The sequence below is a fragment of the Dromiciops gliroides genome, chromosome 1 (genome assembly GCF_019393635.1).
Source record: "Dromiciops gliroides isolate mDroGli1 chromosome 1, mDroGli1.pri, whole genome shotgun sequence".
NCBI classification, from domain to species: domain Eukaryota; kingdom Metazoa; phylum Chordata; class Mammalia; order Microbiotheria; family Microbiotheriidae; genus Dromiciops; species Dromiciops gliroides.
In genome coordinates this window covers 527057094-527073162 of record NC_057861.1, presented here as the reverse complement: position 1 = coordinate 527073162, position 16069 = coordinate 527057094, and the positions used below count along the sequence as shown (strand labels likewise).

The following is a 16069-nucleotide window of genomic DNA, read 5'->3' as shown; positions in this document are numbered from 1 at the left end:
AACCACTACTGAAGTTAGAACTGATGGAAAGAGTCCACTTATTCACTGAATCCCAGAACCTAAGGACCTTGGGGATATTCCCAAGTTAACTGCATCCCTGAATTTATTATAGAACTAAGTCTTATTCACCCAGTCTAGTAGAAGGGGCTGATGAATTCCCATTTAATGAATGCCCCTAATAGCCACGGCAGCATGTAGAATTGACCCAAGCTCTAGGCCCTGTTCTCTAGGATCTGATGACCCAAGAGAAACCTTGACTAGAGATATTCACAGAGAGGACACACCACTAAGGCTCTTTCCCCAAATGCTTCCGTAGGTGGAGAAACAACGTAGTGACCTGTCCCGGGACCTCGAAGACCTCAGTGACAGGCTGGAAGAAGCCGGAGGGGCCACCTCTGCTCAGGTAACCTATGTACAGAGGAGGATATAAGGCTTCCTCCCTCCCCACCCTGGAGTCCAGGATCCCAAAGTGTTGCTGTGTTGGAGAGAAGTCAAAGACCAAACTTTTTAAAATTTCTTTTCTCTCTTCCTGGGAAGACTCTTGGGGTGAAGTCAATTGATGAGCATCGGGTATGAAGCCAACCATGTCTCCATTTGTCTATAACTGGTTTGGTTGGGGCATAGTTCTAATGAGGTCAAGGTTACAGGTCTGATCTCCATGAGAGCTAGTTCACTCTTATGTGTCTATACTCACACAACACACACATCATTAACTTTGATCAGCCGACTCACAAAAATGGGGCCCAAGAAAGAGGAAGTATATGAAGTATATGAGTCAGGAGCATCATCTTTAGATTTAAAATAAAATGTTTTCATTAAAAAAAATACAACTAATGGGACCACCTTAGTACTTGGCATTTTAAGTCTGAGTGCTTTATCACAAGTCCTATTACTACTTTCCTGGTATTGACTGCTAAAGTCAAAAAAGGAAAGACTACAGGCCATGCCAAGGTCACCTCCTGAATGCTTAGTAGTGGACATTCTCTTTCAACTTCTTGGATGAATTGATATTGTAATTGACTTAAGCCCAACAGTGAGAGGCTTCAGCTCAACAGATATGTGTCCCAGGCCTGGGTGCTGCATTGACTTTTCCTTAACAACTTTGTGCCTTAGTTTCCCCAACCATCAATGATATTATTTGCCCCTATCCCTTCAGCTGGAAAGTAATGGGAAAATGGGTCAGCAACTATGAGCTCCTTATAGAGAAGCACTCAACAAGGTCAAAGTGTTATTGCATTCTAAAGGCTAGCACATCTAGATGCATTCCCATTTTCAATGGCATTAAGCCTAGTACAGTGCCGTGGACATAGGTTCTCAGTGAGGATTTGCTGAATGAATGTTGAATGAGTCTAAGTCACACATGAGCAATACAATCATCAACCCCAATTGGAATCATACAATTTTTAGAGTTGGGTGAGACTTGAGTGCCCATCTCATCCAACGAATACCTTCCACCCCCACCCCCTGCAAAATGCACACATACTAAACACACATACACACACATACACATCACATTATATATAGTCTGCCCAACAAGTGGGCATTCAGTTTCTGCTGGAAGAGCTCAATAAGAGAAATCACTACCTCCTGAGGCAGCTCATTCTGCTTATGGAGAACCCATCATTTCTTTTCCCATCAAGCCTAAATTGGCTTCTTGACAACTTTCAGCTCTTGCTCCTGCTTCTGTCCTCCGGGTTAAACAGAACAAGCCTGGTCCCTCCTCCAGCTTGAACGGGACTACCAGGTCCCATCCTGTGTCTCCAGGTTAAAGATGCTCAGTTCTTTCACCCGTATGCTATGGACTCAAGGCCCTTCACTATCCTGTTTGTACCTTCTCTGGACACTCTCCAGTTAATGGCATCCATAATTGAACACAGTCCTCCAGGGGTGGTACGGTGGGGAAGGGGAAGAGGAAATCAGGATAAGTTTGAGGCTCCCAGGCGGCAGTCAATTTTACTTCCCCCTCACTTCCAAATCCTTCCAGATTGAGCAGAACCGCAAGCGAGAGGCAGAGCTCCTGAAACTTCGCAGGGAGCTGGAAGAGGCAGCCTTACAGAGTGAGGCCACCGCCTCCACCCTGCGCAAGAAACACACAGATTCCATGGCCGAGCTCACAGAGCACGTGGAGAACCTCCAGAGGGTGAAGTCTAAACTGGAGAAAGACAAGCAGGTCATGAAAGCAGAGATTGATGACCTCAGCGCCAGCATGGAGGCTGTCCAGAAATCCAAGGTGAGGCGAGACCCATCATCCTCCTCATCCCATAAGCCTTGGACTGAGAGCAGGGGTCAGCTCCAAAGGAATCAGGCAGATGCCTAATAGCCCTTTCTCATTGGAGGGAAGATCTTCCCTGGCCTCGGAAGCTGTTGGTCAAATGGGACCAGTTCCATGAGATTTCAGGTAGAGGAGAGTCTGTGCAGGCAAATAGAGAGAGCTGCACAGCTACTTTATGAAATCATCAATTAGTTCAGGTTTCCAACCAGCCAGGAAGGGACTTTAGGAAAGAGCAATTTAAGAGAGAAAATTCAGCTATCAGCTTGCTTGGGACAGGGCAGAGAAGAAAGGTGAACTTGCTGATTTGAGTGTTGAACAAATTCAAATTGCCTCATAAGGTCAAGATGATATTGACCAGGGGGGCAGCTAGATGGCCCAGTGGATAGAGCACTGGCCCTGGATTCAGGAGGACCTGAGTTCAAATCCAGCCTCAGACACTTGACACTTACTAGCTGTGTGACCCTGCGCAAGTCACTTAACCCTCAATGCCCTGCCTCCCCCTACCCAAAAGATGATATTGGCCAAATGGAGACCCTTCTGTTAGATTCTGTAAGGGACTTCTTCTGGCTATCTATAAATGCATGTATATATGAGAATGTGTGTGGGTGTACATATATATATGCAAATGTATACATAAATATACATTTATAAACATATGCATGTTTGTATTATATAGAGAGTATCAGAGGCAATGCCTTTCAGCTAAACAAATAATTTATATATAATATACAAATGAATAAGAAAGAAAATTAAAATGTACACTAAGACTTGACTTTATCAATTATAAAGGGACTCCTGGCTATATATAGATGCATGCATCGTGCATGCATGTACATGTATGAATACATATATGCCAGTATATTTATATATATATGCATACACAATAGAGAGAATTGGAAGTAATGTCTTTTGGCTAAACAAATAAATTATATCTAATAAATAAATGAATAATAATGAAAGCATATATTAAGGCTTGAATTTATCAATTATGGAAGGGACTCCTGGCTATATGTAAACATATATGCATGTATATGTATGTATATGTTTGAGCATATATACATAAACACATTGCTACATTACATTTGTAAATATATACATGTATGCATATGCATATATTATATAGAGAGCATCAGAAGTATCTCTTTTGGTTAAACAAATAAATTATATTTAATATATAAATGAATAAAATAAAATATATGTTAGGGCTTGAATTTATCTATTCTAGAAGTGACTTCTGGATTGATACAGATATGTGGAAAATTTTAGGCACAAATAAATAGATAAATAAGAATTTTATAATGTATTCAAGTTTGAAAATAGATAGGTAGGCTATAAATATGAATACAATTAAATCTGTATCCAGAATATATTCATTCCTGATTATACATATAGGTGCATATTTATTCTTATTTTATTTATATTATATATTAAAGTTTGAATATATATTTTTAACTTTTTAATTAAAAAATAGAATATGTACATAAAACCATGCTATGCATAGTTCTATTTATCAGTTCTTTCTCTGGAGGTGGATAGTATCTTCCTTTGTAGGTCCTTTGTTGTTCAGAGTTGTTCTTCAAATAATATTGCTGTTACTATATACAACATTCTGTTGGTTCTGCTCAGTTCACTCTTCATTATTTCAAGTCTTTTCATGTTTTTCTAAAATCAACCAGCTCATCTTTTCTTTTTTCTTTCTTTCTTTCTTTTTTTTTTTTGTGGTGCAATGAGGGTTAAGTGACTTGCCCAGAGTCACACAGCTAGTAAGTGTCAAGTGTCTGAAGCTGGATTTGAACTCAGGTATTCCTGAATCCAGGGCCGATGCTTTATCCGCTGCGCCACCTAGCTGCCCTCCCAGCTTATCCTTTCTTACAGCTCTGCATATATTTTAGTTTTTCATTCATTTTTATTTAACCTAAACCATTCTCTTCTCTATCCTTAGTTTCTCCCACATGACTCCTGAAAGACATAATTTGGTCTATTGCAGAGAAAAGACACCAAATCTCTGCTGTTTCACTTGTCACAAAAGGTTAAAAGAATTCATTGTTTTGCACTGAGCTGTCCTCCTAACTCCTGGGTGCCATCTTTTTCTTCAGGTGAACGCCGAGGCTCACGTCCGAAAGTTGGAAGACAATTTGTCTGAGGCCAACGCTAAAGTGGCCGAACTGGAGAGAAACCAAGCAGAGCTTAATGCTATCAGGACCAGGCTCCAAGGTAAAGTCATTTCCCTAGGACCCATCTAAGGAATGATGCAGGACAGAAAATGCTGTCTTAGATGTTGGGTTGGGGTGAGGTTTACCCTGGTCTTGGGAAAAAAAAATCACATGCAATTCTCATCTGGGATGGGAGAGTCCAATAGCATAGAACCAAAAAGTAAGACTATGACTATGAAAAAACAGTATCTGACATGTTTATGGCGTGCTTTTCATGTATGTTATCAATTCAAGAGGCATTTGTCAAATACTCGGTATTTGCCAGATGCGAATAGTCACTGGAGATCTAAGACAAAAGATAGAAACAAATACTAAACAGTTCATGTCTTCGAAGAGCTTATATTTCTACAGTGGAGAACAACATGTATGTAGGCAAACAAATATACAATGAATGCAGGGGGCAGCTAGGTGGCACAGTGGATAAAGCACTGATCCTGGATTCAGGAGGACCTGAGTTCAAATCTGGCCTCAGACACTTGACACTTACTAGCTGTGTGACCCTGGGCAAGTCACTTAACCCCCATTGCCCTGCAAAAAAAAAAAAAAAAGAATGCAGAGTGATTTCTAGGGAGAATCAGGAAAGGTTCTGGTAAGAGGTATCACTGAAGCTAAGCCTTGAAGGAAAAAAGGGGTTTTGAGAAGAGGTGAGGAAGGAGAGCATTCCTAGTGTGAAAAGGAACACAGGGAGGATTAAATCTTGTAAGACAGAGCCTGTCCTGGCAGGTATGGCTGCCTTTGGTGGTATAGTGGTTACAGCACAGGACCTAGAGTCAGGAAGATCTGAGTTCAAATCTAGCCTCAGACACTTACTAGTTGTGTGACCCTGGGCAAAGCACTTAACCTCTGTTTGCCTCAGTTTCTTCAACTGTGAAATGGGGATATTAACAGCCAAGTTTGTTATAAAGCACTTGGCACAGTGCTGGGTGCATAGTAGGCATTCTATGTAAATGCTTATTCCCTTTCCCTTCCCTCCCCTTCATAGGACTCACTAGATACAACATCTCTCTGAGATAGCTAGCATGATGCAGTGGAGGGAGGTAAAACCACAAATGGACTTGAAGATAAAAGATTTAGGTTCTGGTCCTAGGTCTGGCACTAATTACCTATGTGACCTTGGGTAAGATGCAATCTCTCTAAGACTTAAGAGTTTCCTCATCTACCAAATGACTTCTTTGGAGCAGATGGCCATGAAGGTCTTTTTCATCTCTGAGATTGTATGATTCTAGGATGCCCATTTGACAGATGAGGATACTGAGGCTCAGAGATGTTAAAGGATTGGTTAGAGGTCATATATATATATATATATATACATATATATATATATATATATATATATATATATATATATATATGAGGCAATTGGGGTTAAGTGACTTGCCCAGGGTCACACAGCTAGTAAGTGTCAAGTGTCTGAGACTGTATATGAACTCAGGTCCTCCTGACTTCAAGGCCAGTGCTCTATCCACTATGCCACCTAGCTGCCCTGAGGGGTCATATATTTTTTTAAAGGAGCCTGAACAGGACCCCAAGTCTCCTTGCTATTCATCTCTAGTTTATACAGCTTCATTTTTTGGCCCTTTAAAACTCTGGCTGTCCCTCTGCAGTGGAACAAACTTAAATTCTGGGACAAGAAGAATATTTTGTAGCATGACTCCCCTCTATCTCATCATTCCCCTCAGTTTGCTCTCACCACATACTCCCAAGGACAGTACAAATCACATAGGTGGTATTTATACCTATGGTTTCTTCCCAGGAAATTATTTTGGCATAGAATCATCTTTCAGCTAGAGTTTAGTTTTGGTTGCTGATTATTCAATGTTTTCCATATTTCAATTCAGTTAGAGAAGTCTTTAGTGATTTATTAATAAATATTTGCCATATCATAGTGTCTTGTATATAGCAAGTATTTATTTATTTTGGGGGGGTGGGGCAATGAGGGTTAAGTGACTTGCTCAGGGTCACACAGCTAGTAAGTGTTAAGTGTCTGAGGTTGGATTTGAACTCAGGTCCTCCTGAATCCAGGGCTAGCGCTCTATCTATTGTGCCACCTAGCTGCCCCAGCAAGTATTTTTTTTTTGCTTTGAATAGAATTTTATTTTCCAAAATATATGTAAAAATAAATTTTAACATCAATTTTTTAAAACTTTGTGTTCCAACTTCTCTTCTTCCCTCCATTCTCACCCCCACCCACAAATTTCCCTCCTGTTCTATTCCTATTCGTTTAAGTCTGTTCAGAGAACTTAGCTAGAGAGATTCTTTTTTTCTTCCGGATATCTTTTAATCTTCTTGTCTCCTTTTACCTAGCTGAAAACAGTGAGCTGAGCAGGGAATATGAGGAATCCCAGAGCCGACTAAATCAGATCTTTAGAATGAAGACTTCGCTGTCCTCTCAGGTGGAAGATTACAAGAGGCAGATGGAAGAAGAGTCAAAGGTTCGAGAAACAGAATCATAGAATGCCAGAATTGGACTGGCCTTCAGTAGCCATCTGGTCCAGTGCATGAGAATCCTCACTATGGTACATCCAGCAAACAAGTAGCTGTCCAGCTTCTCCTTGAAGACCTCTAAGAAGGGGAACCCACTACCTCTTTTGGCAGTTCCTTCTACTTTGGGACAACCCTAATTGTTAGGTTTTTCCTGATGTTGTGCTTAAATTTGCTTCTTGGCCACATCTACCCTTGCTCTTGATTCTGGCCTTTGGGAGCTGAAAAGAACAAGTTTCCCTCTCCCAGTGGAAAGTCTTTCAAATACTTAAAGAGGGGCTATATATATTTGGGGATGGGGAGGAGTTGGTGAAGTTAACTGAGCTGTCCACGATGGCTATGCTGAAGTAGTTACAGTTTAAAAAAAAGTCAAGGGATCTGATAGGGCCCAGAACACCAGTTGGTAAGCACGTTCTCTGATATACCTGATATCCACAGTCCCGGAGTGCTGCTGTCGTGAGTTTGGCCAATACCAAACATGACCTGGATTTGATAAAGGAACAGCTGGAGGAAGAGCAAGGAGGCAAATCTGAGCTGCAGCGCCTGGTGTCCAAACTCAACACAGAGGTAACCACGTGGAGAACCAAGTATGAAACTGACGCCATCCAGAGAACTGAGGAGCTGGAGGAGACCAAGTGAGTCTTGGTGGAGTGGGTGGAGTGGGTGGAGTAGGGTGGGAGAGAAGCCCTTATTGACCTCATTCCTTTAGCTGGTTTGCTGCTGAGGTCAGAGGCAGAAACAAGGGAATAGAAGGTCTAACTCTAAGCAAAATGCACAATTCAACGTCCAGCTAGCAGACACCATTCCATGGTAGAATGTCTTTGGCCTAGGGGGAGCAGCTAGGTGGCACAGTGGATAAAGCACCAGCACTGGATTCAAAAGGACCTGAGTTCAAATCTGACCTCAAACACTTGATACTTACTAGCTGTGTGACCCTGGGCAAGTCACTTAACCCTCATTGCACCATTAAAAAAAAAAAAGACCTGGATAGAATGTCTTTGGCCTAGGAGGTACACCAGTGGAGACTTTGGTCTGTACCTCAGAAGACCTCTTTCCTTCCCTCCACTAGGGTATTGTGCTATAGTGGATAGACAACTGGCCTCGGGGCCAGAAAGACCTAGGTTCAAGCCCTATCCCTGACACAGACTATCTGTGCAGTCATTAATGTCTCAGTGCTCTAGGCAACCCCTAAGATGATAGGTTACAGAGAAGGTACCAACCTGCATTGCTGGATAGATCTGCCTATCCCAGTCTGGCAAAACCTATGGGCCTCTTCTTGGAAGGTTTTTGTTCGTTTGTTCGTTTGTTTTTGCAGGGCAATGAGGGTTAAGTGACTTGCCCAGGGTCACACAGCTAGTAAGTGTCAAGTGTCAGAGGCTGGATTTGAACTCAGGTCCTCCTGAATCCAGGGCCGGTGCTTTATCCACTGCGCCACCTAGCTGCCCCTTCTTGGAAGGTTTTTTAAAGGCACAAAATAAAATACACTGGATTGCAAAGGGGGCCAATTGTATTAAAAATACAAGTTTCAAAAAAAATTTTTTTTTCAAACTAAACCAAGTTCTCACACCCTCAGTTAAGAAGCTTTGCATTAAAGCTTCCTGAAGATAAACTATGGGGGCAGCTAGGTGGCACAGTGGATAAAGCACGTGCCCTGGCTTCAGGAGGACCTGAGTTCAAATCCAGACTCAGACACTTGACATTTACTAGCTGTGTTACCCTGGGCAAGTCACTTAACCCTCATTGCCCTGAAGGGGGGAAATATATATATATATATATATATATATATATATATATATATAAAATATGACTCAGTTAAACTATACTTTGCCCAGGGCTGAGCATACACAGTACTCTGCATATACTAGGTGCTTAATAAATATTGGCTAAATAACATTGAATTGATTCTTAGCTTCTCCATAGAAAGAAAGACTGGGTTAATCCAGGAGAAGTTTGAAACTGTAACTCTCTATGACCACAGATGGGCTTTTTAGAATGCCAAGGCACTCGCTTCCATTATAAGAAATCTGAGATGATGACATAGTATCTTGTGGTATCTATACTAATACAAAAATCTGTGGGATCCTTCCTGTTTCCTGAAGGAAGCAGAAACCAACCTGTAATCTGAACATCCACCCCTTCTCTCCAGCCCTATTTTGGCAATATCTAGCCTAGGTGGTTCAGTGGATAGAGTGCTGGACTTGTAGTTGGGGAGACATGAGTTCAAATCTTGCTTCAGACATTTACCATGTGGCACTGGACAAATCATACAACCTCTATCTGCTTCAGTTTCTTCAACTGCAAAATGGAGATAATGATAGCATCTACCTCACAAGGTCATTTTGAGACTTAAATCTGATGATTTGTAAAGTGCTTTTTGCAAACCTTAAAGTGCTATACATGCTAGTAATTCTCCCTCTTCTTCCTCTCTTCCTCCTTCCTCTCCTCTTCCTTCCTCTCTTGGGACAGTTTTCAATTCAATTCAATCAGATTTACTGAGTATTTATTGTATCCATTACTATCTCATACTGAACTAGACACTATGGGGAATACAAAAGAAGGATGATACATGATGCCTGCTCTCAAGAAGTTTGTAGTCTATCGGGAGATGCAGATATACAGATAAAGAACAACACAGGACAGTGCTTCTCTGTGATTTTCTATAATTAAATGCCAAACAAATGATAAAGATAGGCAAGCCTACATGATTTCAGAGGAGAAAAAAGATATTGGGGAACAGGGAAGAGAGTGGTCCAACAAGACTTCAGAGAGGGAGTGGGCCTTGAGATGTCCCTTGAAGGATGGGCTGGATCCTACCTTTCAAATTGGAAGTGGCCTTAGTGGCCATCGAATCTAATACTCTCATTTTACAGAGAAATGATTTGCCCAGAACCACACAGCTAGTTAGTGTCTTCAGCAAGATTTGAACTATGATTTTCCTGACTCCAACACTCTAACCACTATGTGAGACAGGGGAGGAGGGGGAAGAAGTGAAAACTAAATTTTAGGTTGTTATATGATCTAGTCAACTCCTTTGGTTAATGATTGCTTTCCAAAGGAAGACCAAGATGAAGAACAAGAATAGGGTCCATTATGCAGGAATGGCTCCTTTTAAATTCCTAACCACCTCTCTTTGACTTTGTACCCACAGGAGGAAGCTGGCAGCTAGGCTACAGGAAGCAGAGGAGGCAGCGGAAGCTGCCCAGGCCCGGGCTGCCTCCCTGGAGAAAAACAAACAGAGGCTCCAAGCAGAAGTAGAAGATCTCACTATTGACCTGGAGAAGGTGAGGGGCTCAGATAAGGGAAGCCTTCCTTCTGCCTGGGGAAGAGATCACATGGCATCATCATGGGGGATGCTGGGAAGAGGGAGGTTACTGTGAAGAAGCAGGGTCCGACTAGGTTGAAGAAAGACTTTGGATATAGAAGCCTTGAATTCCAGTTCTTCCAATGGTCACTCCAGGAAATTCCTTGGGCTTTTTCATTTGTTGTGTTCTCAAAATTGGATAAGTCATCCTTTTAAATCTGTTTTATATAGTTCAATGTAAAGTAATTTACTGGGTCTGTGATCTCATCAATGTAGGTATTCCCTCCATTTGGTGTACACTGCAACCCATCCACACCTCATCCCATGCAATCTCTATCCACAAAACATGAAACCATCATTTATGATTAAGGCAACATCAAGTTGCAGAGTAATATTAGGGATCCCCATTATTTCCCATCTTCTGATACCAAAGCCATCCCCATTCTTCAGTAGATTATCCATACAACCTTTGACATAGGAAACATGTTTATAAGTAAAGGAAATATTTGGTACTGGGAAGAAATGTTGGGGGTCTCCACTATTTCCCTTCCTCTGATACCAAAGCCATCCCACTCTCAGATGTCTCAGCTATTCATATTGTTAACATGTCTGTGCTTCTCTACTTCAGAACAATTTGCCAGCTTTCCATGGTATGTAATTCAATATTTAAACAAGGCCCACAGATCTTATTTAGCTTAATGTAAGGCTATTGCCTCATACTATCTGTAAAGGCAGACCAGTTTCCAGCCAGCACCTATCCAATGAGGAAAGAATTTCATAATCATAGCCATGTAGGTGGCTGTGAAAAACAAGTGAGACACTTGAGATTAAATGTTCCAAAATCCACATGCAAAGGTGACTTCATCTTTGTGGGAGAGCAGTTGAACAGAATTTAGCTGATGTTAATTCCTCTAGGATAAACCAAAAATTAATATCCTTAATCTTGGGGATCATGTGAAGAATGAAAAGAAAATGAAAAAATAAACCCTAGGAATGACCAGCTTTGTCTGACAGCAGAAGAATTGCCTGGTTCTTGTGTGTATTATATAATGATGCATATTGATCAATAAATGAATCAACAAGACCTTGCCTACCATGCGCCATGCATGCACTGTGCTAGGTGCTAGTGGTACAAAGACAAAGAGCGAAATCATACCTTTTCTCAAGGAATTTATTTACAGTGTATATTATCACACTATGGGAAAGTAAGAAGTGAAAAATTGGGTTGTTTTGTCTTAGAGGAGAATATATTGTATTCTTATTCAAAAAATTACCATTGTCACTAGAGATAGGGTTCGTTTCTTATGCTATGGGCTATGTGCTAGTAAACATTTAATAATCGGCTCTGCGAAAATACATGACACACTTAAGTTTAATCTGCATTATTAACCTTTTTGCCATTACTTTCAATAAAATCAACAAAAAAGTAAATCAAGCCCTGATTTATAGAGTTTGCTGATTTCTAAGATGTAAATGCTGACAAAGAAAATTTAACAACCTGCTCTCACTAACCAGTATGACCTGGCTCCAGCATGTCCCTCCTTGGCTATAGGTCCCCACGTAGTTGTCATACAAGCCAAACAAAAGACAGATCCAACAGCATATAATACAAACTTCATTTCTCTAGGCCAATGCTGCCGCTGCTGCCCTGGACAAGAAGCAAAGGATCTTTGACAAAATGCTGGCCGAGTGGCAGCAGAAATGTGAGGAACTACAGGTCGAGGTGGATAGCTCCCAGAAGGAGTGCCGCATGTACATGACCGAGAGCTTCAAGATCAAAACAGCCTATGAAGAGTCCATAGAGCACCTGGAATCTGTGAAGAAAGAGAACAAAACCCTTCAAGGCAAGGAGGGCCTTAGAGAAAGGGGCACAGTAGGGCATCCGGGACACAAGCTGGTAGCATGCTGAGTGCTTGTCCTGTCCTCGGGGGAGCCTCAGGTTTTCAGGCTTAATGACGCCAGCTTACTCTCCACTCTGTAATTAGGTTTCAGTACCTTCTATTGGGTCTCTATTTGAAGGGGGCAGAGGGGAAAAAGGGGCTTTGGGGTACAACTATAAGAAAATAATTGAAGGGGCAGCTAGGTGGTACAGTAGATAAAGCACCGGCCCTGGATTCAGGAGTACCTGAGTTCAAATCTGGCCTTAGACACTTGACACTTACTAGCTGTGTGACCCTGGGCAAGTCACTTAACCCTCATTGCCCCACCAAAAAAAAAAAAAAGAAAAGAAAATAATTGAGGGGCAGCTAGTGGAGCAGTGGATAAAGCACTGGCCCTGGAGTCAGGAAGACCTGAGTTCAAATCTGGCCTGAGACACCTGACATTTACTAGCTGTGTGACCCTGGGCAAGTCACTTAACCCCAATTGCCTCACCAAAAAAAGAAAAAGAGTTGACATTTATATGGCACTTTAAGGTTTGCTTCTACTTATTATTTTATTTTATTTTATTTTATTTTTTTGCAGGGCAATGAGGGTTAAGTAACATACTTGCACAGGGTCACACAGCTAGTGTCAAGTGCTTGAGGCCAGATTTAAACTCATGTCCTCCTGAATCCAGGGAAGATGAAGATGCTTTATCCACTGCGCCACCTAGCTGCCCCCTGCTTCTGCTTATATTAACTTGTTTGATCCTCACAATAACCCTGTGAGGTGGTTGGAATAATCCATACCTATAAAAGGATAGGAACTAGATCTATGATTTTATTAGTTAAATGAAACTCTGTGAAGAAGCTCCCTCTACCATCGTAGATCAGTGTTTGTACCTACAACTTAAAAGTCCTACAGAATTGTCTAGAACCCTGAGAAGTTATGTGACTTGCCCAGGGTCACCCAGTCATTAGGTGTCAGGATCAGGAAATGAACCTAGCTCCCCCTGGTCTTGAGGCTCCCTTTCCAATATGCTAGATTTACATATTATCTAAAATAATATAGATGTCATTGTCTCCATTTTGAAGATGAAGATACTGAGGGTCCAAGAGGTCGTTACTTTACCATGATGAAATAGCTAATAAGTTTCCAAGGTGGGAGTTGAACTCAGGTCTCCTGTCTTCAAATCTAGCATTCCATTATACCAAAGTCTTTCCATGATACTACCCTCTTTAACATAATGAGGCAGCTAGATTGCTCAGTGGATAGAACATTGAGCCTGGAGTCAGGAAGACTCATTTTCCTGAGTTCAATTCCAGCCACAGACACTTACTAGTTATGTGACTCTGAGTGAGTCACTTCACCCTGTTTGTCTCAGTTTCTTCATCTATAAAATGAGCTGGAGAAGGAAATGGCAAATCACTGCAGTATCTTTGCCCAAAAAAATCCCAAAATTCAAATGGGGTCATGAAGAGTCAGACATGATTGAAGGACCAAAAAACAACTTTAATATAATGGACCAAATACTATTACAATAAGCTTTCAGGAAATATTTAAGTTTTCCCATTCCTTTGGAATTTTGTCCTGGTGAATATTACTTAAGAGACGGACTCAGAAAGTATCAGAGAGCCTGAACTCAAATCTTCTGTTCCAAGACCAGTGATGAATGCTTCTTCCATTTTATCATTGTACCTGTACAACAACATATGCACATAGATCTACAAAGATCCAAGAGTAATATGGAGGAACATCAAAAGTTGCTAGTTTAATGTTTCTTGGTTTTGCCCCCTATAAATTTTCTTAAGTTCATCATTTAATAAATAAATAATGCATTTTTTAAAGGAGAGAAGTAGGCCATAGAAAAATTCCAATATAACTGAGAAATAAGATATTTCCTTAAAGTTTGTTGTAAGGACATTTGATCTGTTGTGTTAAAGAGAGTAGTATAATGGAAGTCTTCTGAAGTAGGCTTCAAAGCTATCGATTTCTATTGATTCCCACAGAATCACATATAATGGGGTTTTCTAGCCAAGAAAGATCAGAGTGGCTTCCTTATTATCTGTTTGATGATGAACTTCAGCTCAGTTATCCTTTCTGATGATAATGACAATAGGTAGTCCACTTTGATACCTCAAGAATCCATGGCTGACCATTGTGAATGTTCTTTTCAATTGATACAGAAATGACCCCTCTCTTCCCTAGTAGAGGATTTTTGTGAGTTGCCAGAGCCCCAAGGAAGTCATCTTCTGGCTAGCCTTCTGACAAAAAGCTTCTCTGGTCTGGTCTAAGCTGATCCTTGGGGAAAATGATGAGGTTGGACTTGACAACAGTCAAATTTCCCTCTATCTCTGTATTGATAAGCCTATTGTCATCTGTTGCTAGTCCCCTGTAGGAAGCCTTTCCATCTTTGGAGTCACCATGGTACAGTGGAAGGACCAGAGATTCTGGGGTCAGAAGACCTTGACTTCAAATCCCAATTCTGCTACTTACTACTATCTGTGACTATGGGCAAGTTGCTCTGGATCTATGATCCTTTAACAATCTGTTGCCAAGGGGGCAGCTAGGTGGTACAGTAGATAAAGCACCAACCCTGGATTCAGGAGGACCTGAGTTCAAATTTGGCCTCAGACACTTGACACTTAACTAGCTGTGTGATCCTGGGCAAGTCACTTAACCCCCATTGACCTGCAAAACAAAACAAAACAAAACAAAACAAAACAAAACAAAACAATAAAACAATCTGTTGCCAAGCCCCATAGGAAGCTTTTCTATCTTGGAAAGTCAAGTTCTGGGGTCAGGGCAGGAAAGTTCAAACCCCATTTTGTCACTACCTGTGTGACCAAAGACAAGTCAGTTAACATCCCTGGGCTTTGGATTGGACTGGATGGCCTCCTGCTCTGGGTCTATGATCTTGTGATGGGTCCCACCAGAACCTTTCCTCCCTGCAACAGGACCAGAGAGCCAGAGAAAGGATAATATCGTGCGTGCTGAGCAAAATGAGCTCTTTGAAGGTCAGGGCTATGCCAATCATTGACGAGCTAAAAAATGATAATATTCCTTTTCAGAGGAGATCAAAGACTTAATTGACCAGCTGGGTGAGGGAGGACGCAGTGTCCATGAGCTTCAGAAGTTGAAGAAGAAGTTAGAGATTGAGAAGGAAGAGCTACAGGTGGCCCTAGAGGAAGCTGAGTCTTCCCTGGAGGTAATCACTCAGGAAGCTCCTGCGGATGATGGAGCCTCCTCTTCATGATGAGTCTCAGCAGCTGGCTGGCCAGAGACTTACTCCCTGATGCATGATGACTGATAGTGTATATTTTCTGGCAGGTGGAAGAGAGTAAAGTGATACGTATTCAGCTGGAATTGGCTCAAGTCAAAGCTGACATTGATAGGAGAATCCATGAGAAGGAAGAAGAATTTGAAGCTACAAGGTAAGGGGGATGCGTAAGATGTGAGATAACTTCTTCAAAGCAATTCCACTGGGGGGGAAAAAAAACAACTTCCTTTCCTTTCCTCATGGGAAAGGGCTAACTTTGGCTAAAAGAAAACATTGTTTTGGATTTGGGCACAGTTCACTTTAATTCAGTGACCCAAGAAAGCGATTTTCCTGTTTTAAGAGATTTCTGGACATGTTCCTAGAGCTTTTTTTTTTTAGTTTACAGAAAATAGATGTTGTGATTTGGAGAAGAATACTGTTTTCCAAGTTGTCCACATTGGAACGCTGTCCTACGTGTTTGACCGGCAGCCAGAGGAGCTGCTTGGCCAGGGATTCCTGGCCTTTTTGAAGTTGCAACATACTATCTATTCGATTTTGTAACCCCACCCCACCCCACCCCAACACTCACAAACAAAAGTTACTTCTTACCCGTCTCAAAGTGCTGTCTGTACAGCCATAGTGAGAGATGACTCTAGGGCCAGTGCGCTATATCCTAGATGTCC

At 41.5% G+C, this 16069-nt stretch overlaps 1 protein-coding gene across 1 annotated transcript in view; it reads left to right on the top strand.

Moving 5' to 3' along the window:
- LOC122730559 (myosin-16) overlaps positions 1 to 16069 on the top strand; it is an 85072-nt gene that overhangs the window by 57171 nt on the left and 11832 nt on the right. Inside the window, exons 28-36 of the mRNA XM_043969719.1 lie at positions 317 to 403; positions 1985 to 2230; positions 4369 to 4486; positions 6790 to 6917; positions 7405 to 7601; positions 10115 to 10247; positions 11895 to 12111; positions 15199 to 15335; positions 15458 to 15561. Coding sequence (XP_043825654.1) covers positions 317 to 403; positions 1985 to 2230; positions 4369 to 4486; positions 6790 to 6917; positions 7405 to 7601; positions 10115 to 10247; positions 11895 to 12111; positions 15199 to 15335; positions 15458 to 15561 — 1367 coding nt within the window. The remainder of the gene's footprint in view (positions 1 to 316; positions 404 to 1984; positions 2231 to 4368; positions 4487 to 6789; positions 6918 to 7404; positions 7602 to 10114; positions 10248 to 11894; positions 12112 to 15198; positions 15336 to 15457; positions 15562 to 16069) is intronic.